The sequence below is a fragment of the Littorina saxatilis genome, unplaced genomic scaffold (assembly GCF_037325665.1).
Source record: "Littorina saxatilis isolate snail1 unplaced genomic scaffold, US_GU_Lsax_2.0 scaffold_311, whole genome shotgun sequence".
Classification (NCBI taxonomy): Eukaryota; Metazoa; Mollusca; class Gastropoda; order Littorinimorpha; family Littorinidae; genus Littorina; species Littorina saxatilis.
Window position 1 is genome coordinate 67501 of NW_027126238.1, and position 23800 is coordinate 91300.

The following is a 23800-nucleotide window of genomic DNA, read 5'->3' on the forward strand; positions in this document are numbered from 1 at the left end:
GGGTTTTATGTGGGCATTGTAAAATAGTTTTCTTGTGTCTAGATTAATAATGCTTTGTAAAGCTAGGATTCCATTCTTACGGCTGCGGTGCGGCTCCGGCGACGGCAGCGGCGACGGCAATTTGAAAAACATTGATGAAAGAAGGGATGACCCCATTCACACGGGTGCGGTACGGCGACGGCGACGGCGACGGCCCGGCGTGCGTGCGTTTTTTCAAGAAAGCTCCATGTGGCTTTCTGGACTGCCGTCGCCGGACGCCGTCTGGTATTTTGTGGGCGTGTCTCTTTTCCCGCGTTTTTCTCAGAGCCTTTCCGAGCACAAAGAGACGAAAATACTGCTGAAACCTTTCGCCATCGAGTTGCAGTTCTTGAACAAGATGGTGATAGGTTCCATACTGCCCTCTTTTCTCCAAAATGGCATGCACCCACCAGCGATGTCGTCTCTTTTGGCGTTTTTTCATTTGGCGGTACGCTAATAATATTAACATAAATTGTTCTTCATTATAAATGACAGTTTGCATGAGACGAGACCAATGTGGAGCCATGGCGGCATTGGCGGGAAGAGAACATATCCGGACGACGTCGCCGTTATATACGGTTCACGACGATGCGTTTTTCTCGCCAGAGCCGGATGCCGTTGCCGTCGCCGAAGCCGGAGCCGCACCGCAGCCGTAAGAATGGAATCCTAGCTTAACTTTGACAAAAGAAACAGTTTTTTAGCAATTTGTTTACAGATTCCATTGATGTGAGTCTGCCATTTGAGATTATTATCTGAACAAACAGTAAGTCCCAGTAAACGGTGCTCAGCCACTTGCTCAATGGAGTGCTCATTTAGGGACAGACTTAGAGTCATTTCTGAAAGTTGATGTTTTTGGCGAGTGCTGATTATCATAGACTTTGTTTTTACTGGATTAATAAGCATACGATTTGCAGAACACCACTCAGAAACATCGTTTAGGCTCTGTTGTAATTTGTCTTGAATTTGTGCAGGGCTTTTCCCTGTTGCATGTAAGGTAGTATCATCTGCTAACATATGACACTCAACAGATTCAGACTGTAGGTACAAGGGCAAATCATTTATATAGATGCAAAATAATACAGGTCCCAAAACAGACCCCTGTGGCACTCCACATTTCACAGTGCCCTGAGAAGAGTACGTATCGTGTACGTATACAGATTGAACCCTCTCTCTAAGATAAGAGTTAAAAAAAAAAAAAGGAACAGTGCTTGAACTGTTCAAATAACATTTTAATTTCTGTAGAAGGATCTCGTGATCCACGAGGTCAAAAGCTTTTTTTAGGTCCAAGAAAACATCACCAGAAATGTCTAACCTATTAATGGATGAGTACCATGAATCAGTTAATCTGGCAAGGGCAGTGTTACATGAACTTGAATGTTGAGAGCGAAAACCAGACTGAAGTTGATGCAAGAGATTGTGGTCCTCCAAATAAGTAACCAGATGTTTCTGAACATGCCTTTCAAGAGGCTTAGATAATACAGATAACAAAGATATAGGTCTAAAATCATTTAAGTCTTGAGAACCTTTTTTCTTTGGCAAAGGTATGACTTTCGCTTTTTTAAATTCTTTTGGAAAAACATTGTGTTGAATACATAAATTATAAACATAAGTCAGAGACTCTACTATATAAGGAGTAGACAATTTTAATAATTTATTACTTATTCCATCAAGTCCGGAAGACTTTTTATTTTCTAACCTTGCTATGTACTGGCCAACTTCATGGATGGCCATTATCGGAATAACAAACGCATCCGTGTTTCTTAATTTTTCATCACAGAGCATCTGCAAGCGTTCCTGTACCTGGAGATTTTGAGTGAGAATCTACCAGTGATTCAGCAACGGACAAAAAATAATCGTTAAAGTCGTTGGCCTTTATATTTTGAGGAATACTACTATTTTTTGAGGAGTTGCCTTTTAAAAAAGTGTTCAGGGCGCGCCAGACTTTTGAAACATCTTTGCTGTTACCCACAAGTTTATCAAAATATGATCGCTTCGCGTTTCTCACAAGATTCTTTACTCTGTTACGCGCTTTTTTATAATCTTCAAATAATTTGTTTGTCTTTAACTGGTCGCGATACGCCATTGCTTCGATGATATCAATGGTTAACCAGGGAGGAAGTTTAGGATGTCTTACTCGTTTCCGCCTCACCGGTGCATATCGATTTACCACATCGATAAAGAGGGAATAGACTGATTAAGTGTACAGTGCCAGTGGTAGTGCTAGTGGTTATCGGTACTTTTGTATGTGTTGACGTCAGCGATTTGTGCGCAGTTCAAAGGTTAGGGGTCAAAGTTTACGGATGCTTCCTTCGATCCGCTAACGAGCTGTGGTTGAATCGACAAAAATAACGAGCCCTAAAAGGTATGTAAAAACTGAGCGAACGCTTGTATATTTACACGATTATTTATAACTAGTATGTTCCTAAACCACTTTATGGTACAAATGTCAGTTTAATGTGTGATATAATCCTGGTTTGATGCTGTAATTTAAGCGTTGAACAGAGCAAGCTTTTTCACATTTCAAACACACAAAAAATGGCCGCTTTTGAGTTGTGTTCAGTTTTTCGATTCACCCTTTTCGATTTCGATTTCGCTTACTGTCTGGAAGATGAGTTATGCAGTGAAAAGTTGCAAATGTTCCAATCCTCTCGCTGTTTATGTTTTGTTTTAAGATCGATCTTCATGGATGCCAGGGACCAACTTGAGCTTGCGGCGTGGGACGAGGATGACGCAGAAGATGATTTTGTTGTCTTCGCACTGCTTGATCAGGTTAGCAAACAAGTCAAAGCTTAGGTCTAGCTTCTAAAGGCATTAAAGGTTCCGCTGAAATATAATTGTCAGGAACAGGCGTATATTTTGGTTATGGCCGGTGAGGTTACTTTGGATTGGTTATGGTTAGGTTTTAAATGTTGTTCATGTAAAAAATTAACTGTTTTTTGGGTTAGATTTCATAGTCATGATAGTGATCTTGTCTGAATCAACAGTGATACTGATAGTGATATTGGGTAGATCTAACACTTACACCTAGATTTGGTTTCCGTGTGACTTTGTTACTTACATTTAATGGTTTATAAACATAGAGTTTTAACTATTTACTGTTCAAGAATCAAAATCAAATGGAAACTGATGACCAAATCTGCAGTCAAGAGTTTTAGTTTCATCAAAGCATGAATATTATTATTAAGTCCACTCTCTGTCACAGAGTCTGTGTCACTGTCAGTTTGTGTTCTTGTGTCATTTTAATTTGATAGCAATACATGTACTTTCAAGAAGGATGTTACACTTACTGGTTCTATCAGACTTTTAAAGCACAAGGCACCTTGGTTCTAGTTTTATTATTTCTAGGATCAAATTACTTCAGTACAAGGAAACTTCTGTGTTCTAAAACATACACAGTATTTATATCAGAATACTGTCAACTGGTGCTTTTTGAGATGCACAGTTGAAACTATTTATCCAACATGCTTCAAGTTCAACCTGTAAGGGTCATTTGTTATGCAGGGGCGAGTGAACAATCCGCTTGGCTAGTAACAACAGGCTCGCAACTCACCTGGCTGGCCAATTAAAATTCTGGTCAAATGCAACCAAAAGGGTTTTAACGCTACTGCAGATCAATTGTGGTAACTGGTATGTATCGGGGCGGCGAAATTTCTGCCAGGTTAGTGACTTTCTTGAAGTTAAAATGTTGGAGTTTAACTTTCCCTCTGTTACCCAGTATTGATTTGAGTAGCTTCAGCAGAATTTTCAGGCTAATTAATTGAATAAAGTGTACAAGTGATCCATGATTTCACTAAGTTTAATCTACATTTCAACAGCCAGAAAGAAGGGCCTATGAGGGTCAGTTCGCCCTCGATCACTTCACAGCCATCGAATGTGAGGACTTATTTCGCTTCAGCGCGGAAGAGATTCGGAGACTGTGCGCCCTTCTGGGAATGCAGAGGACTATGCAGGCGCCTAATGGAATGAACAATCAAGGAACCAAGGCCAGTGGTGAGGATTTATTTTTTTACCCTGGTTGCTGTGAAGTTGAGTTGTATTTCAGTCAGAATGATAGTTTAATGATCCTCCTCCATGATTTGATTCGCAAAGTCATGAAGTTTGCATTTACTGTGAATATTCAGTGAGTTGTTTTTACTATTTCAGGTTTCGTAAAAGATTAAAGCGGAGCGTTGAGTTGGGGCATAATTTATGTTGGGATTGCTTAAAATCTAAAATTTGAACTATGTATTTTGAACTTGAATCACAAAATGTACCTGACTAACTTTAGCCCCTTTGGTCGACACAGTACTCTATTTAGACAATAGAGAAATAATAGTGAATTGGTTGTGCCACTTACTTAGTCTGTGGAGTTGAGTGAAATTATTTTTGAAATATGGTAACAGGATAAATAAAGATGCGTTGATACTGATAATTTATTCATATTAGTTTAAAAAAATAAATGAATATTTTTTTTACAAGTTGACGAAGTGGCCGCCATTGTTATGTGAATCCAAGTTCAAGGGAAGTTACTTTTGATGTGCAAAGGACTTATTTGTTTTAACTTTTTTTTATGATAATTGTTTTTATTGATTTTGTCTTCGTGGTGTCCCCCCCCCCCCTTCAAAAAAAAAAGATTTTTATTTTGTTCTTGTCGGGTAACTGTTTTTGTGTGTGCAGTATAGCCAGTAACTGTGTCAAACCTGATAAATAGAAAATCAAACTGATGATAAGCATGTCGGGCTGGATATTTTAAGGCGCGTGAGAAAAATTTTGCAGTGTTATTATTTTGAACTTGAAGACTGTATGAGAATATGCCTCTCCACACACATTCGCATACACACTCACCAGGCTCATTTGAATTTATGATTTTTTTTCAGGATTGGAGGTGCTCTGCATCTGTCTGCGGAGGTTGGCTTACCCATGCCGGTTTGCTGACCTTTCGCAGATGTTTCATCGTCCCAAGCCGGAGTTGTGTGTGCTGTTCAAGGTAGGTATCGACTTCATCTATGATCAGTTTTCTGACAAACTAACAAACCTCAATCAGCCATGGCTGACAGTGCCCCAACTGGAACGGTACTGTGCAGCTATACATGCCAAGGGGGCTCCTCTGGAGTTTTGTTGGGGGATGGTTGACGGCACAATACGATCAATGTGTCGCCCAGGCCATTTGCAACAAGAAGTGTACAATGGCCATAAGAGGGTGCACTCTCTAAAGTTTCAGTGTGTCGTGACACCAAATGGCCTTGTGGCAAATGTTTTTGGGCCCTTGGTTGGTCGACGACATGACGCAGCTTTGCTGAATGGTAGTGGCATTCTTGAACACATGCAGCAGCACATGGTCACTCCAGCAGGAGATGAAATGTACCTGTATGGGGACCGAGCCTACCCCTTGACCCCTAACTTGATGAGGCCGTACCGTGGACAGATCACAGAAGAGCAACAGGCCTTCAACACAGAGATGAGCAGGGTGAGAAACTCTGTTGAATGGGAATTTTCAAAAATTGTTAGGCTGTGGGCATTTTTGGATTTCAAAAAAAATTTGAAGCTGTTCTTGTCCCCTGTAGGGAAACTCTACCTGGTTGGAGTTTTGTTGTCCAACTGTCATACTTGCCTACATGGCAGTGAGACATCACAGTTCTTTGGACTGAATCCACCAACACTGGAGGAGTATCTCTACTAATTGTCTGTGTAGCTCTCAAGTAGAAGAAATGCTCATTGCATTGATCTTGTGTCACATGGTGTTTGGCATCAAAATGGCCAAGCATCTAAACAAATTGACCCTGTAGAAGGCTTTAAATTATTAACATGATTTCACTGCTTAGAGATGGCCAAATCTACTGCCCGGTCGCCTGGTGGGAGTTCAAAATATGGTGGATAACCCGGTTTGCAACTACAAGTATCTGGTCAAATGCAATTGGCGGGGACGTAGCTAAGTTGGTAGCGTGCTGGCTTTGTAGCCAGTTGGTCGCTATCAGCGTGGGTTCGATCCCCACGTTCGGTAAGAGATTTATTTCTCGGATTCAACTTTGTGCAGACTCTCTTTGGTGTCCGAACACCCCCGAAAAAGATCCCAAGTTCACAGCAAAAGTCTCAGGGCTTGGAAAACACGAAGACACGCTTGCATGATCTTTCATCTCTGATTATCATGATCGTATTTCAATACTTTGACAGGACAAACCCAATGCTGGTGTGTCGAAGAAGACAGCCACAGCGGGCTTGTTCGAATCAAAGTATCACACCATATTTTCAACACCTGTCCCAATATAGACCAGTTGGTCTAAGAGGACGTTAAACCCTAATAGTCAGTCAAATGCAAAAGCAACTTTTTCAGTGGTACTTTATTGAGTTAAATTTGGTTAAACCAAATAGATGCTGCACATTCAGACATTTCTGTCGTCTGTAAAATTGACACACAAAAAAAGAAGCACCCAACTGGGGCGCGCTTTAAACGTTTCATACTGGCTGCGGCCTGTTTCTTATTTCGCTACTGATTCCAAACAAGCATATGTCTATTATCAAGTGAACCTGCGTAAAAAATAAAGCCAGGTAAGAACCCAGCTGACCTCCATTTATTGATCATTTGTAAAATTGTATGCTCTTGTCACTTGTGTATAAATACATATCTGATGGTCACTCATACTGACACTGAACATAATTTTTTTTGTGTGGTATATACCGGCTTTTGACATATCTTGCAGGACAGTGACTTTCTTGAAGTAACTGCTAGTGCTACTATGCTTCATCAGCCTGTACAGCTGTACTTGCTTTCGCAAATTACTTTAGTACATGCTATTCTTCATTATGCATTAGTAGGTGTGCACATGGATCTCTGACATGGGTACTGCTGTGTTGTAATTTGTATTTGTAGTTTGCAGGCAGAGGGTCTTCTTGTCTGCTCATACCTCGGTACCAAGCGGCCACTAAACAACCATCATCACCAGCCAGGCAGTCACATGGGACTTTCCACTCTTCACTGAAAATCTTGTTCTTCAACCATAACTTTTTCAAAGACACTGAACTGTCAAATATTTGGGCTGTGTGGATTTGCCTCAGGACCCGTCCTTACAAAAGATCCAATCTTTTTCTTCTACATCCATGGGCTGAAACTCCAACGTACACTCACATATTTTGCTTGAGTGTATGTTTAACGTGTATAACTATTTTTACCTGCCATTTAGGCAGTCTTGCGTCACTTTCAGTGATCTGTTGGAATGTACATCTTTATTTGCTGCTGGCCACTCACTCATCCTCTATAAGGGGGGGGGGGTAAAAGTGTTTGGTTTGGTTCGATCCCCACGTTCGGCGAGAGATTTATTTCTCGGAGTAAACTTTGTGCAGACTCTCTTCAGTGTCCGAACACCCCCGTGTGCACACATGCGCACGAAAAAGATCCCACGTTCACAGCGAAAGTCTCAGGGCTTGGAAAACACGAAGACACCATGCATCATCTCTCGTCTCTGATTATCATGATCGTATTTCGATACTTTGACGAGACAAACCCAATGCTGGTGTGTCGAAAAAGACAGCCACAGCGGGTTTGTTTGAATCAAAAGTATCACACCATATCTTCAGCGTATTACCAATACCTGTTCCAATATAGACCAGTTGGTCTAAGAGGACGTTAAACCCTAATAGTCAGTCAAGTGTTTGGGTCGAAGGAAAAAAAAGGATTGGTTGGGGCTACCCAAATCAAACTGGGGGGGGGGGGGGGGGGGTCACGCCCACCAAATGTAGCTGAACACACCTGGAGCTAGACCTTACATCTTCATTAATTATTTTATTTCTAGTGCCATTACATTCCTAAATAACCACATATTAATAACTGGATCTGTCCATGAATTGAAATGAGTTTGTGTACTATTTGCTGTATGATTATTTGACTTTGAAAGTGAAACAAATTGAAAATCAAATTATAGTCATATGAAGTTAGAATTGGTTATCTACATATATATATATGTGTGTATAAGGTGTTATAAATAATTTATAATTAATAGTACTTGAAGTTAAAGGGATTATTTTGAGTAACAGAACATACATTTGAGACTTGTTAAAATATTGCCCTTTGCATGGCAAAGCTTGAAGAAATAGTAATTAAATTCAACGTTTGAAATTGTATTACAGAGTGAGAGTTCAGTCCAAAGTGTGTATACATGTCTATGTGATTGTACAATTATAATGCTTGTTTTTATGTTGAAACAACTCACTCTAGATCTGATTTAATTGTTGTCAGTAAATTCTCTCTCTAACTTAGCTTTAGTGCAAGTCAATTTATTGGAATAATTATGATTAATGATAAATGTACAGAAACTAAATTTATTGCAGACATAACACTAAAACTGATGCATGCATCTCAGATTTGGAAATCAGAGAATTTTATGGTAAAAGGGAGGCAATCAATCAAGAAAGAAGAATAACAGACTACTCAGACTTGGCTTAAGTGTATAAAGTGAGATGTATTTCTGATCCTGGTCATTGCTAGGTGTTTGCCATGGAGTCTGGCTTATAAAAATTCAGGAAGAGAATAATGTTTGGATAAGTGAAGGAAAAGTAATCAAAGATCACCATATCAAGTCGGGCTTTGCTTGCGGTCGCTCTGGTACTGAGGTCAAGCAGTGCGGCCGGCTAACAGGTAGTTTAGGGTCGCTTGTTGTCTTGTCACCATTGGCATAAAAAAGAAGAATGGGTTTTCCGTGTGACCTTGTGCTTAATTAAAATATATGAAACTGTAGATGTTGCGGAACTTTAGACTTCATACATGCCTAATATTACCGAATGTAGGAGGATAATGCCAACCTTGTTTTCCTTGCGTTTTTTGAATAATTCATCTCTAATCACACAAACTCACACACAAAATTTGAACAAGATTTGAAAACAAAAGTGAACTTAGCAATCGACATTTTTACTGAATCAAAATATAACATACAACAGAGTAACAAAAAAACAAACAAAATACAGTTGGGAGTACAAATATGTCCAACCATTAATTCTATGTTTTATTTATGCTTGTTTGTTGTGGGAACTCTGCTGCAACCAGGGCCGGACCAAATGAGTTGTAAGGGGGGGGGGGGGGTCCTCCTTTTTTTGGGGGGGGGCAAATCAGCGAAGTGGCGAAGCCACAAGCGCGCGAACTAGGGGGGTCCGGGGGCATGGTCCCCCGGAAAATTTTTGAAAAACGGTTAAAATCTGTGCAATCTGGTGCATTCTGGGCCTTGTTTTGAGGGTTAAGAGCAGCATTGTTTTGGTGCTAAAACTATTAAAAGTCAACGCAAGGTACATGCTTTTTCCAGGGGTGGGGTTCCGGAACCCCTGGAACCCCCCCCCTGGGTCCGGCCCTGTGCAACTATCTTTAGTTTTGGCCTGGATATGCAGAGACTATGTCAATGAGAGACTTGCCTTCACCACTGCCGGAAGGCTGGGCCTTTTGCAGATTGCCCCGGGCTGCTTCCCGTATTATCTTGGCCTATATACCGTAAAGTACCTTGTAAGCGCCCAGTATCGAGTAAGCGCCCACCCCCCACTTTTAGTCCAAAACCGTGCATAGGGTATAGTACCTTGTAAGCGCCCACCCCCCACTTTACACCATTGAAATCAGGCGAAATAAAAATTCCGCACTTGATCTGCTAGTTTTGTGAATGATTTCCCTTTCTTGCAAACCCTATCACGTGTGTCTGCACGCCTTGGATCTAAACGCCTGCAAGTCCATGATTACAAGATGCCGCGAATCAAATCGTACACCGTTGCATTTAAGCTGTCAGCTCTTGACTATTTGGATAATAACGCCAATGGAAACACACACACACACACACACACACACACACACACACACACTACTCCCCCTCCTCTCGCTCTCTCTCTCACTCTTTCTTTCTCTCTCTCTCTCTCTCTCTCTCTCTCTCTCTCTCTTTCTCTCTCTCTCTCTCTGTGCCGAAAACAGTCTTTGGCCAAGTAAAATAGACTGCTGCCCATAGAAGACGTACCCCTTGTTCAAGGGAAACGGAGACACAGTGCGGCCGACAGCGGCACCTCTGCAGACAAGAAAAGGATGCGACGACATTTGTCTCCCCAAGCTCTTCTAATGACAATACGAACAAGAAAAACAATTGACGATGGAAAAAGAAAGAAGATATGATTACGAAGTGATCAAAGATCACATTTCTCAATGAAAACTGCTCGTGCATAGGGAGTAGTACCTAGTAAGCGCCCACCCCCTACTTTGGGTCGGAATTGGTGTACAGGGGGGGGGGGGGGGGGTTGTGGGCGCTCACAAGGTACTTTACGGTATATATAAGAAACATTACGATGTATCAATACAAACAACATTGCACTTACCGGTTCTGTGGTTGTTGGTTTTCTTTGTATCGTCTCTGCTGCGTCGTCTGCTACGGGTAAGACTTTTCTTCTTTTTCCAAATGAAGAGTCAAGACATGGGACGGTACTCTTTAGAATTATGCATCAGTTGTCTTCCCTACCATTACGTTAACGAAAGTGAAACTAAACGCACTCGCCGAGACGTCGTTGTCGGTTTCGTTACCGTAAGCGGAACGCGTAATGATACATAGATTTTCCTTAAGTTAACCACTACTACTACCACTGGCACTGTACACTTAATCTCCCTATTAGTGGGGCTCCTATGTTGCAAAATCATTCAAATCATGCAACAAACACCAAATTTAGCAAATATGAAGAGTTTTATGTGCTTAACAAACCCTGATACAGAGTCACCGCGAAAAATAAAAAAACAAGAGGCGAAGCCTTCAAGGCTCACGTAAGAAATCGACAAACAGTAACACAAACTCAATCACTCCGTCACACATACACACACACACACACTCACACACACACTCACACACACAAGCACACACTCACACACACACACACACACACACACACAGACACACACACACACACACACACACACACACACACACACACACAGTAAGCATAGGTGAAACTGTGCAAGAAAGCGAGACCCTGGATCGGGTGCATGAACACTCCGCGCACTTTCCCAATTTTGAAGCTTCCGCGCATGTGAAACTCCCGCGCGTGGTGTATATGTAAGATGCGCGCGTGTTTTAGCAAAATGTGATGTGAAACTAGCGCGCGTGTCTTTGCTCGGTCAAATGTGAGACATTGAGACATTAACAACTGACACTTGTATATCCATGAAAACTGACACTTGTATATCTATATATTGAACACGTCTTTATTACACAGACAAGTCGATAAAAACGAATGAAGACTTAAACCATGCGTATAAGAATATTTTGTTCACTTATTATATAACAGAAATTACAGAAATTTCGGGTGTCTGGTATCACAGTCACAGAGACTGCAGCAAAGGTACAAGAGGGGGGAAGTCACAGCATGGCCGGCAAATTTTTCCAGGCCATGGACTTGACGTATTCCTTCCTGTCGATTTCCCCCGTGTTGTATCGTTGCTGCAGTCTCCCCAGTTCCAGCAGTTTCTGCCTTCGTTGCGGCCTCGGCCGCGTGTGTCCCTGTCCACTGTTGATTGTGCTGATTTTAACGTATGTGATTGTTTGCACCTCTTTCAGTTTCTGCATGAATTCGTGTATGTTGGGATGAGACACGTAAAACTGATCGTTAAAATGTCTGTGGAAGGACTCACATCCATTTGTGGTCCTCACCCCGTCGATCTGAGGGTCGGCCCACACTGACGGTGGAAACTGGGCACCATCGTCGACGTAGGTCGAGCAGACATAGTCAGCAAATCTGACACATCTGGGGTCGTCTGGGGTGTCGGGCATGATGTCGAATGCCATTGTGTCTGGGACATCCTCAGGCGTCACGAAACTAAGGCCGAAGAACATTTTCAGCCACCGACCAATTTCTGAATCTGGTGTCTTGTATTCAACGGACAGTCCTAACTCGCACAATTTGCGGTACCACGCCTGCGACAAGTGAAACTGGCACCCATGGATTGAGACATCAGGCCACAATGCCAACACACTCTTGTGACAAGCCTTTTCAAAGTCTATATTGAGAGATATCACCTGAAAGTCAAGATCATGTGCAGCACACACTTCTCTGAGTATGGTAAACATGGATGTATACGTTTGTTCTGATTTTGCTGGAAGGAGGCAGTAGACACATGGTACGTACACAGTGTCTTTGTATATATGAAGAATGTACAACTGAAGGAAAAATTTGGGGCAGGTGTTGAAAGTGCCGTCTGCAAGGATTCGCACGTTCTCCTGGCACAGGAGCTTCAGATTGGCTTCCGTCGAAAAGATAATGATCCCCGATTCCTTATCGTTCCACTGGACCATATTCTCACCTTTGCTTGAGATGAGATCACTCGTTTCCACACAATTGTGGACGTCTTCGATGTTTTTTGGCAACTTGGGGAGTGTTTTTCGCCTTTCATTATAGATGGCTCTCCTTACGTTTTCCAGTTCTTTGACGTGTATGTCCGGGGCCCTCGCTCCATCCAGAAGCTCCCTCCTCATGACTTTAGCTGGCCGTTCAAACAGGTCATCGGCGGCTAGAACAAGACAAGATATAATCAGAGATTAGTATATACGGCTGGGTCCAGCTGTTGGCGAAAATTCTTATATGATGGTGATGATGATGAAGAAGAAGAAGAAGAAGAAGAAGAAGAAGAAGAAGAAGAAGAAGAAAGAGAAAGAGAGGAACAAGAACTGAGAAGAAGAAGAAGAAGAAGAAGAAGAAGCAGAGAGGGGGACTAAAGGGACTAAAGGGATTGGGGTGGGTGTCACACGCAACTTAGGATCATAACTGCTCGGAACTATCACAACTTTCGAAAATTCCCAAAAGAAAAAAAGAAAGAAAAAAAAAGAAAAAGAAAACCTCTCTACATAACAAAGGTTTCATTCACTGTGAAATCAGTGCTTCATTTTCATGACGTAGGTTACATGGTGTACATGTACAACTTAGGATCATAACTGCTCGGAACTATCACAACTTTCGAAAATTCATATATTTTTTCAATCAACAACTCACCTCGTTTGCGGCAGACCTTTCTGAACTCTTCCACCTCCACTTCTCTGTTTGTCTTTGCTTCATGGTTGTGTTCGTTGGAGAACTCAGGATTGCTGTGATCCTTTTTTGTTTTGCACCGAGCCTTGCAAGATTTAACAGTGCATCGCCAGGTTTTGCTGTCTGCAATTTTGGCAACTCTATCAACACGATAGAGGTAACCGTCAATTACGATGGCATCTTTTTTTCTTATGGTCTCAGACTGTTTTAAATCCATGGCAGTGACAGTGACCGGCCGACAGTGACAGTGTGAGTCTGTGTGTCTGTGAGAGGGGTAAAAAAATGTGTCACAGTGGTCATTGCATTGTGAGTGGTTAGTGAACAGTCAATGAGCAGTCAGTGAAAAGTGCTAACCGTAGGGACTGTGAGTACGCGCGCAAGTTGTATGAGCCGAACCAGTAATTCGTGCGCGGAAGTTACAACCCGATATTGCGCGGAGCATACATGTATTTTACAAGCGCGGAATTTACATATGCGCGGAAATTACCGGCTGCGCCTGGATCTGCCAAGTAGTCTCGGCCCGCTCACAATAACAATGACCGAGACTTTCAGTAATTCCTTTGCGTGACGTCTAACCCTCTTACGTCATAATGTGACGTCTTCAAATAGTTTCTATCACACACGTCGAACACTTTTGACCGAGACTGACGTAATCCATAGACTCGGAAATGTTAAAGTTTCTATCACACACACACACACACACACACACACGCACAGACAGACAAAGTTTATCATCGCATAGGCTACACTTACGTGAGCCAACAAGAGGCGAAGCCTTCAAGGCTCACGTAAGAAATCGACAAACAGTAACACAAACTCAATCACTCCGTCACACATACACACACACACACACACACACACTCACAGTAAGCATATGTGAAACCACAGGAGCTGTGGGTGAAACTGTGCAAGAAAGGGAGACCCTGGATCTGCCAATTAGTCTCGGCCCGCTCACAATAACAATGACCGAGACTTTCAGTAATTCCTTTGCGTGACGTCCAACCCTCTTACGTCATAATGTGACGTCTTCAAATAGTTTCTATCACACACGTCAAACACTTTTGACCGAGACGTAATCTTCTTATGCGAGCTTTATCCATAGACTCGGAAATGTTAAAGTTTCTATCACACACACACACACGCACGCACGCACGCACGCACGCACAGACAGACAAAGTTTATCATCGCATAGGCTACACTTACGTGAGCCAACAAGTCGCGTAAGGCGAAAATACAATATTTAGTCAAGTAGCTGTCGAACTCACAGAATGAAACTGAACGCAACGCAACGCAGCAAGACCGTATACTCGTTGCATCGTCACTCCACCGCCCGTGGCAAAGGCAGTGCCCGTGGAATTGACAAGAAGAGCGGGGTATTCGTTGCGCTGAGAAGGATAGCACGCTTTTCTGTACCTCTCTTCGTTTTAACTTTCTGAGCGTGTTTTTAATCCAAACATATCATTATTATTATTATTATTGTGATCATTTTTATGCGCCTAATCTAGATATAGCCCTAGGCGCTTACATATTAATTTCTGCCGTTTGAAATGGAATTTTTTACAGACAGACAGACAAACAGACATTTTTTACACACAATATATAACGCATTCACATCGGCCAGTAAAGCTCAGTAGCCTATTAGGCGAGCATTCACCTTTCACGGCCTTTATTCCAAGTCAAACGGGTATTTGGTGGATATTTTTATCTATGCCTAAACAATTTTGCCAGGAAAGACCCTTTTGTCAATCGTGGGATCTTTAACGTGCACACCCCAATGTAGTGTACACGAAGGGACCTCGGTTTTTCGTCTCATCCGAAAGACTAGCACTTGAACCCACCACCTAGGTTAGGATAGGGGGGAGAAAATTGCGGCCTGACCCAGGGTCGAACACCCAACCTCTCGCTTCCGAGCGCAAGTGCGTTACCACTCGGCCACCCAGTCCACCACAATATCATATCTATATTATTTTGGAATCAGGAACCGACAAGGAATAAGATGAAAGTGTTTTTGAATTGATTTCGAAAAAATTTTTTTGATAATAATTTGTATATATTTAATTTTCAGAGCTTGTTTTTAATCCGAATATAACATATTTATATGTTTTTGGAATCAGCAAATGATGGAAAATAAGATAAACGTAAATTTGGATCGTTTTATAAATTTTTATTTTTTTTTTACAATTTTCAGATTTTTAATGACCAAAGTCATTAATTAATTTTTAAGCCACCAAGCTGAAATGCAATACCGAACCCCGGGCTTTGTCGAAGATTACTTGACCAAAATTTCAACCAATTTGGTTGAAAAATGAGGGCGTGACAGTGCCGCCTCAACTTTCACGAAAAGCCGGATATGACGTCATCAAAGACATTTATCAAAAAAATGAAAAAAATGTCTGGGGATTTCATACCCAGGAACTCTCATGTCCAATTTCATAAAGATCGGTCCAGTAGTTTAGTCTGAATCGCTCTACACACACACACACACGCACGCACACACACACACACACACACACACACACGCACGCACATACACCACGACCCTCGTTTCGATTCCCCCTCGATGTTAAAATATTTAGTCAAAACTTGACTAAATTTAATGATTAGTTTTTAAACAATTTTTCAAAATGGCCGCCAGTGTAAACGGTTGGGTATGTCAGGCATATTTCACTTCATGTGATTAACAGCAAATTTGGCGTAAATGGACATTTGCTTTTGCTTAACAAAACCTGATACAGAGCCACCGTGAAAAAATTAAGAAATCAGTAGTTTTTTAACAATTTTCAACTTAATTAAGCGTTGTTGACTATGAATGTAGATGTAAATGCTTGTATAACTGTGTTTTAATCCCAGCGAAGCTGGAGGTATCCCGTGAACGCTATTAACAGCTATTGTGTTTTCAGCGTAGCAATAGGGCCCGATATTTAGACGAGACAAGTATAATGCCGACGAGTCGAAGACGAGTCGCATTATACTTGTTCGAGTCTAAATATCGGACCCTATTGCTACGATGAAAACACAATAGCGTTTATATAGCTATTCTGACATTAAATTCTGTGTTAGAATCATATTTGTCAGCGACAAGTACCAGAATGGTCCATGTCGTTGATTGCAGACGACGGTTCCCTTTCCGCATGAAGCCACGGAAATAACCGAACATTGAAAAACCCACGGACATGTATTACGGAGAAAACTCGAGATAACCGGATGCTTAGCATTACGTCAATATGTTAGGAATCATATGACGTCATGACGTATCATGCTTGCCTACGTAGATTGTATATGTTCGAAAGTCTGACTTCTGTTGAGAATTCGCGTGGTGAAGACAGCGTTAGACATGACTTGCAAACCCCGAACCTAGTTCGCCGAACCTCCCAAACCTAGTTCGAAAACTCAGGTTCGTCTGGTTAAGAACCAAGACAAGTTCGCCGAACCAGTCTTGAGGTTCGCCGAACCCCACGAACCTAGTTCGGGAACCAAAGGTTCGTCTGGTTAAGAACGGCCTTTACGATACCCTTGAATGACATTAGATCTACGTCGTTTCCGCTTGCCAAAATCCCACATGTTACATGTCTGCTCTTCGAGTTGTTTGGAACTTAGTTCGAGTATTTTCTCGAACGTAACTTTTGACCCAGCTGTCAGGTAGGCATCATGAATTAGACGTACACTGGCAGTTATAAATCATGTTGTGCAAAAGACTCTAAAGAAGTAGAACATTGTGGAAAATCGGGAATGCTTTCTCAGTTTGTGCACCCTGGCAACATTCAGCAGAAAAAAAACCCTGGATATGCCTTCCTCTGCAAAAGTCGCGCGAAGAATGCTGAACGGGCAGCGACGACTAGCTGTTCTTCTTCAAAGTAATAAACTACCCCCCAAACCCTGCAAGTTTGTGCGATTTACTTTGTGGACATGAAGCCAGCAGAGGACTCAGGAATGCCCACTTAATTCCTTGATTGTACTTCCGTCACAAGAACTAAAAGAACATTCAATGTTCGTTAAATCTGTGGATCAAGTGACTCACGAAGCGGAGGGAAAGAAAATCACCGGCAGATCTGTACAAGATGTTGAATTCTGCCAGGGAAACGAAGCCGCCCTCACGGCAGAGAAGTCTCCGCCTACGAAAATCAGTAGATCTAGAGCAAGGTAAACATACGTTTTTCAAAGCTTGTTCACAAACACACACACACACACGTACACAAACACACACACGCTCACACCATCACACACACACATGAAAGAGATGGAATAGCTGATCGAGTGATGACAACGTTGATTGATAAGTATTTTTTGGTGCGGTGAACTTGAGGCTATATTGTTCTATCAATCCATCGATATATTTTACACTGTCACCCCAGAAATGAAGCACGTGTACACATATTGAACAAAAGAATCATTTTAAGCTTTCATTGGCATTGTTTCCTTTTTTTGCAGACATGTTGGCAGGAAGTGAGTGTTTCACCCCACTCTTGCAAGGTAGGTTGATCACTGATGACAAGTTCTGATTGTTTTTCCTTTTTAAACGGATGACAATCCGTACTCTGCAGATGGATCTAACCGAGATGGATCTAACCGATACACGGAAGCAACATTGGGAACAAACTTTTATTCAATCTGTGAATATTTCATGTGTGAGAGGTATAACTGCAAGTAGCCTACGTTCGCTAATGTAGAGAAATAATTTTTGACTCAAACTTCAAGTTAAATTGTTTCTGCTGTCAGAGCCATCTTTCTGAAGGAACAATATTTTACATGCCACTGGATTGTTGTATTCCTTCTTATTTTGCAATGACAGGCTCAGCTTTCATGTGATTGTAATGTGTTTCTTATTTGAAGCTTTGTATCATAAAAGCTCTGTAGAAGTGTTGCACTTGTTTTGCAGACTGCATTAGGCGTGGTACCTATTGCACACACCCACACACCCCCCTACCCTGCCTATTTATCTAAAACACCCACCCACACACATACACAGGGTGCTGACAAAGGATTTTTTTTCCATTCTCCTTCAGGCCATCGCTTAATTTCTTGCAGACTGAGGAGCAATGGACGTTTGAGCAGCTCCTAAACCTGGGGCACACAAGCCACAAGGTAAATAAGGTATCAGTATATGAACAAATGTTTTCCCTTTGATTTTTATCGCATCATTTTTTCGTAAAACTCTGTAAATTGTGGCAATTACACATTATGCCAATAACATTATTAAGAAGAATGAAGATTTTCAACTTATCATTGAAGAAATGAAATCAAGCATTTTTGTTCATTCTGTATTTGATTATTATTTTCCAGTCTTTGGGTTGGCATAGTGGGTGAAATAAGGGTGAGGAGTGTCGGTTGGTGTTATTTTTTTGGTCTTGGTGATGTAATATTTTCCCTACGGTATTATTCATGGTTATCATAGTGCAGATTCCAGGGAAACGGGTTTTTGAACAGCCTCTTAAACTGAAAAGCTACAAGGTCAACAACATAAACAGGTTACTGGTGTCTCGGGCATTGATGTTTTTAAAAAGATTTGCACAGCGATGTTTGTGTGTGTAAAGAGATAATGAAAATAAAGCATAACAACTTTTATATTTTTGAAGTGGAATTAAATGTTTTTATTTTTTTTATTTTGAAGTGTTTTTGTATGCAGGTTTTATTGGATGGGTGGGGGGTCGTTTTGATGGTTCTAATTTATTATGATGTAAGGGTGTTTTTTTTTTCTTAATTATTTATTTAATTGGTTTATGCAGACTTCATGGCAGCCACTGACCTGACGATATGACAGCCATGAATATCGAACGCAGAAGAAGAAAAAGAAGAAGACAGTCTAACAGGAAAATAATTCTGGTATGCTCATAATGTCTATGCCAGTTAAAAAAAAGTCATGAATTGAAGTTTACCCAGGTTAGCATGTCGTAATTGTGACAATGAATGTATCCGTAAACGCACCAAGAGACTTACTTAGAAAAATTGAAGTCATGCATCGTCAATATGACTACAATCACAAACTGAATTATGAATAAGGGGAAATCATGTCAATTTGGTGGTCTGGATCATCAGCTGTTGCTCATTCGCTATAATGGTCTACTTGACAAAGCCCGTCTTCATGTGCTTCTTTGTTTCTTTATACCTAGTGTAGACAACATGTAGGCGTTTGCAGACTGTTTATTGTATTGCTGTTGTTTGTTTGTGAGTAAAACTATGGTGTGACCTCAATTGTTTGAAATTTGTTGTGTATGTTCTACTTTGTGTAAGGTGTTTCTCCATGCCCCCAGAAGAACCGACATTATATTAAATCCTTCATACCCTGAAAATACTTGCATACTAGATGTTGATTGGGGACAGGCAAGCTCTTAAATTGTGCAAGCCTTCAGAAAACTGTCAAGTCTGATTTGCTAGAACAAGCGATATTAACACGTTATTAAGATGAATATTTGATTAAATATGTGCAGGAACTACTTCAGCAGATTCATATGGCCAGTCTCACAATGCAAGGAAGGTGAGTAAATTGAATTATGTCTTTCCCATCTGTTCTGTGTTTAGTGTCAGCCGTGATTGCCTGATGAGAATTTGAAAACATGTTGCTAATTAACATGAACCCAACCATGAAACGTGATGTAGGTGAGTGGCCCATTTATGGTTGGGTTCATGTTAGTTAGCAACATGTTTTCACATAGAAAATGGTGGGCACCTGAACAAATATCTGCACATTACAATGAAGTCTTACTTTGTAATCTGATGGTTTAATAACCCCCCCCCCCACCACCCCCAAGAAGAAGCTCACATAACTACCAACTACACAATTTCATTACAGAATCAAACAATGGGAAGAATCAGGATTCAGCAGTGCTAGGTCGTTGAGGGGGATAGCTATCACTGGGCACTCAGCAATGAATAGTTGAGGTTTTCACGGACATTAACAAAATCCGGTAACCTACGGACAGTACATTTCACAGGGAAGGGAACAAGAACGTCAAAAATGGAAAAGTATGTTTTTTCTTTCAAACCATTGATAGAGCTCTGAAGCTTCACACAAGTTTTGCAAAGAGAGCCCTCGGCCTATTCATTTTTGGCACTAAAACATGCGCACACACAAAAAGAAAGTTTTTAAAAAGTGGCGCCGATGTATTCTCACATTCACAGCCTTAGAATATTGCAGTTTGTATGTTACCAAATTGAGGCATGAGTTTACTCCATGCAATTACCTGACCAAATCTGCGACAGTCGGGCAAACTTCTTACAAGTCGGATTGGGCCTTCAATCAAATACTCAGAAACCAGCAGCTACTTTAAGTAATACTAGTTTTGTTGTTATTTTTTACAGCTTGTACTGAATGTGTTTTCTTTTATCTCCTCAGAATCGAGTCAGCCAGAGAAAGACCATTGACTGATTGAGAGGGAGAGCGCACAGTAAAGCATAATTATATGGCATGCACTTCGGTGGACCAGTGCCATCATCTTCATAACAAGAGATGCAGATCATATTTTCTTATGTTTAAGTATAGCTGTTAGCAAAAGTATTTGACGATTCTTGGGTACGACTTTCGTGTTTAATCCTATTACCTTGTGCACAGCCCCAAAATCTGTTTTATTTTGATTTATCATTTATAGTTTGAATTTTTTTTTTAATGGAATTAGTCCAAATGTAAATACATCTAAGGTTGCAATGTTGTTTTCTTGTATATACCCTTAAAACGACCTCTTCGTGTAAACAAAAAGAAGTGTTTGTTCAAGGGAGATAATTTGAAGCGAATTTTTTTTTAAATCAGTAAAACTGCGTAGTGACATCCTCAATTAAATAAAAAGAATAAGGAATAAAGGTATACACACAGGTTGTACCCATTTTCTTGATTGCACTGCTTTTAAGTAGAAAGCTTTTTTTCTCAGAATTATTTTACAAATAAAATTCAAGGGAGGCAATTGATATGATAAAAAGGAAGAATTTTTCTTTTCTTAGAATACTGTACACATTTAGTAAAGTATAATTTACAAGACAAAACACTGGGTTTTTTCTGTGCCTACTACTTGACAAGAGAACCACGAGATTTGTGCAGATTATTTAAAATATTCTGTACAGTATATTTTACAAAGACAGATCCATACAATATATATAATTTTGTAATAGATGTTTACAATTTGTGGGTATGGTTTTTTTTAAATCAACAGTTCGGATAGCCACAACAAGTGTGTTTGTCTTGTGATTTGAGAGCTTTAGCACTGGATGCTTAGAATCCTCTTGATCATTTACTTCAGTAGGTTAAGCCACCTTCTCCAAAATCTTCTCTCCTATTCTGTGCTTACTACAGTGGGTTTGACAAGAGAACCACGAGATTTGTTTTTGTACATATGTTGCTTTTATTCTGTACACTTTAATATTTTAATCCCATGTGCACATTTTTTTGTTAACTGTTTTTTTTGGTTTTTTTTTCCCCTGTATTCAAAGTGTGTATGGAAACCACAACCTGTCAAAGCAGTATTATTAATCTGGATCTCCCTGCTAAGAACGTAATTAACAGAACGTGTGCATGTAGCTAAAGAACTTAAAAAGAATTTCTGCTACTTCACTCAAAATACGTCCATCCTCACACTCATATTTTCTTAAAATAATATTTGTTCATACAAACATGTTTGCGAATTATTCAATTTTGCGTAAAATATTCAATTACGATTTATTTGTGTGTTGCAAAATTATGTAATAAAATTATGCAAGATCAAATTCAAAACAGCAATAAAGCTGCTGACGGCAGAATACCTCTGTTGACTTCTCTATCTGTTGGGTCAAACTATGCCACAGACATGTTTCTTCTAGAAGCTCAATATCATGTGATACAGTCTCAAAGACAGAACAACGCAATAACCTTTTTTGTGTAGATTCGATTGACTTTTTCCTGAAATAAAATATTCATGAAGCGGGTTCTGACTGAGTTAATATATTTCTGGAAAGCTGAACAACGCAATGCGTCTGTGACTGGTAAAGAAGCAGAGCTGGAGCTTTTTGTATTGTTTGTCGTTGGTTTTATTACACACGCACTCACATACGGTCAACAAAATGTTGCATGATCCTGCTTGACAAACAAATGCCTGCATACATGTGTGCACGTTCGAACATTCATACCTGTGCAAACAATCTACCACTTCAAGTTCAACACCCAAACCCCACACATTCCTCCAAAAGGAGTCTGAAATATAATACTGGCATTTGTGGTATTGAACGAGGACCTCAACTTCCATTGTCTAGTGCATGTGGGTCTCATGTTATACGTGTGAATCCACTTACTTAAAAAAGAAAAAATCTTGTAAGCTTATCAACTAAAAACAAACAAAAAACGAACAATTATATTCTTAAACAAACTGTTTAGAATAACAGATTTAGGAGAATGCAATGCAAGGAACATCTTTATCTAATTCGGTCGATGCTTAGATCTAGAAAAGCACCCACTTATTCCAGTATAATAGAGAGAAAAAATCCAATTGAAAAAGTTCCAGATCTAGACAAGGCAGCACTAGCAGCAATGTTAGCTAGCAAAATCGAACTTGCCCTGCAGTCATGCATGGTCGAACCACTTTCCCTAGTAGGGGTTTGGCGGGTAGAGGGCCGGTGCTGGCACACTCGGAGTGAAACGACATGTCACCTACTTCGATAGCTTCTCCGGATTTACGTGTACAAACAGCGTCCGGGTTTACCGCTTCGATTCTAAACCCTAGTTTCCCATGTTGGTAACAAACTGGCTATTTGTTTATCAGATGTGTCGTTGTTCCACATTAAATGATGCTAGAATGCAAGGTCGCAATCATTTGGTTATCAAACCAGGTTGTGTTCTTTTTTTCATCACCTTTTTCCGCGCAAACAGTTTTGCGCCATTTCTTTTGCGCAGACTGGGCGGGACAGGAAGCGGAAGCGCATCAAAATTTCTGATTGGACAATGATGCCGACGCCCACTTGACCCCCACTACAATGTCAAGGTCGGAAAGTCGTGAATACTGTAATCGATTTGAGAAATGTGCATACCGAATAATACATGATAAAGAAGGATTCTTTGTGCCCGAAAATGGGCCACAGTTGGAGATGGAAGTTCACCAAAAATTGGGACCATACTAACAAAAATACGGTGGGTAAAATTGGCGCCCCCATTTTTTGAGCAAACGCCACCCAAGGCCGCTTTGGACGGGTAGAAATTCCGTAGTTTCCAAGTCTATGGATAAAGCTCGCGTAAGAAGAATACGTCACGGTCAAAAGTCTTTGACGTCAATATTAATGCATCATGACGTCATGCCTCCCTGTAGTTTTTCTCTCTCGCGCGGTGTGTGTGTTTGTGTTCATTTTGTGCACATGTGTTAGTGTTACTGTTTGTGTGTGTGTGTGTGTGTGTGTGTGTGTGTGTGTGTGTGTGTGTGTGTATTTGTGTGTGTGTGCGTACGCGTGCATGAGTCTGTACTCGTGTGTGTGTGAGTGTGTGTGTGGTGTGTGTGTGTGTGTGTGTGTGTGTGTATTTGAGTGTGCGCACGCGTGCATGAGTCTGTACTCGTGTGTGTGTGGTGTGTGTGTGTGTGTGTGTGTATTTGTGTGTGTGTCTGCGTGTGTGTGAGTGTACGTGTGTAGGTGTGTGTGTCTGTGTGTGCGCACGCGTGCATGAGTCTGTACTCGTGTGTGTGTGTGTGTGTGTATTTGTGTGTGTGTGCACGCGTGCATGAGTATGTACTCGTGTGTGTGTGAGTGTGTGTGGGGTGTGTGTGTGTGTGTGTATTTCTGTGTGTGTGTGTGTGTGTGCGCGCACGCGTGCATGAGTCTGTACTCGTGTGTGTGTGTGAGT

At 41.0% G+C, this 23800-nt stretch overlaps 1 protein-coding gene and 1 long non-coding RNA gene across 2 annotated transcripts; both read left to right on the forward strand.

Annotated features, from left to right (window-relative positions):
* Window positions 1-2459: 2459 nt before the first annotated feature.
* LOC138954689 (uncharacterized) lies at window positions 2460-5688 on the forward strand. Its single transcript, XM_070326472.1, has 3 exons — window positions 2460-2787; window positions 3834-4008; window positions 4875-5688. The coding sequence occupies exons 1-3, from the start codon at window positions 2554-2556 to the stop codon at window positions 5675-5677; spliced, it is 1212 nt and encodes a 403-aa protein (XP_070182573.1). The 5' UTR covers window positions 2460-2553; the 3' UTR covers window positions 5678-5688.
* Window positions 5689-16796: 11108 nt separating this feature from the next.
* On the forward strand, window positions 16797-19493 carry LOC138954691 (uncharacterized). The gene is made up of 5 exons (XR_011451937.1): window positions 16797-17157; window positions 17446-17487; window positions 18021-18099; window positions 18741-18837; window positions 19443-19493. It is a non-coding gene; the product is annotated as an uncharacterized lncRNA (long non-coding RNA).
* The last annotated feature ends 4307 nt before the right edge of the window (window positions 19494-23800 follow it).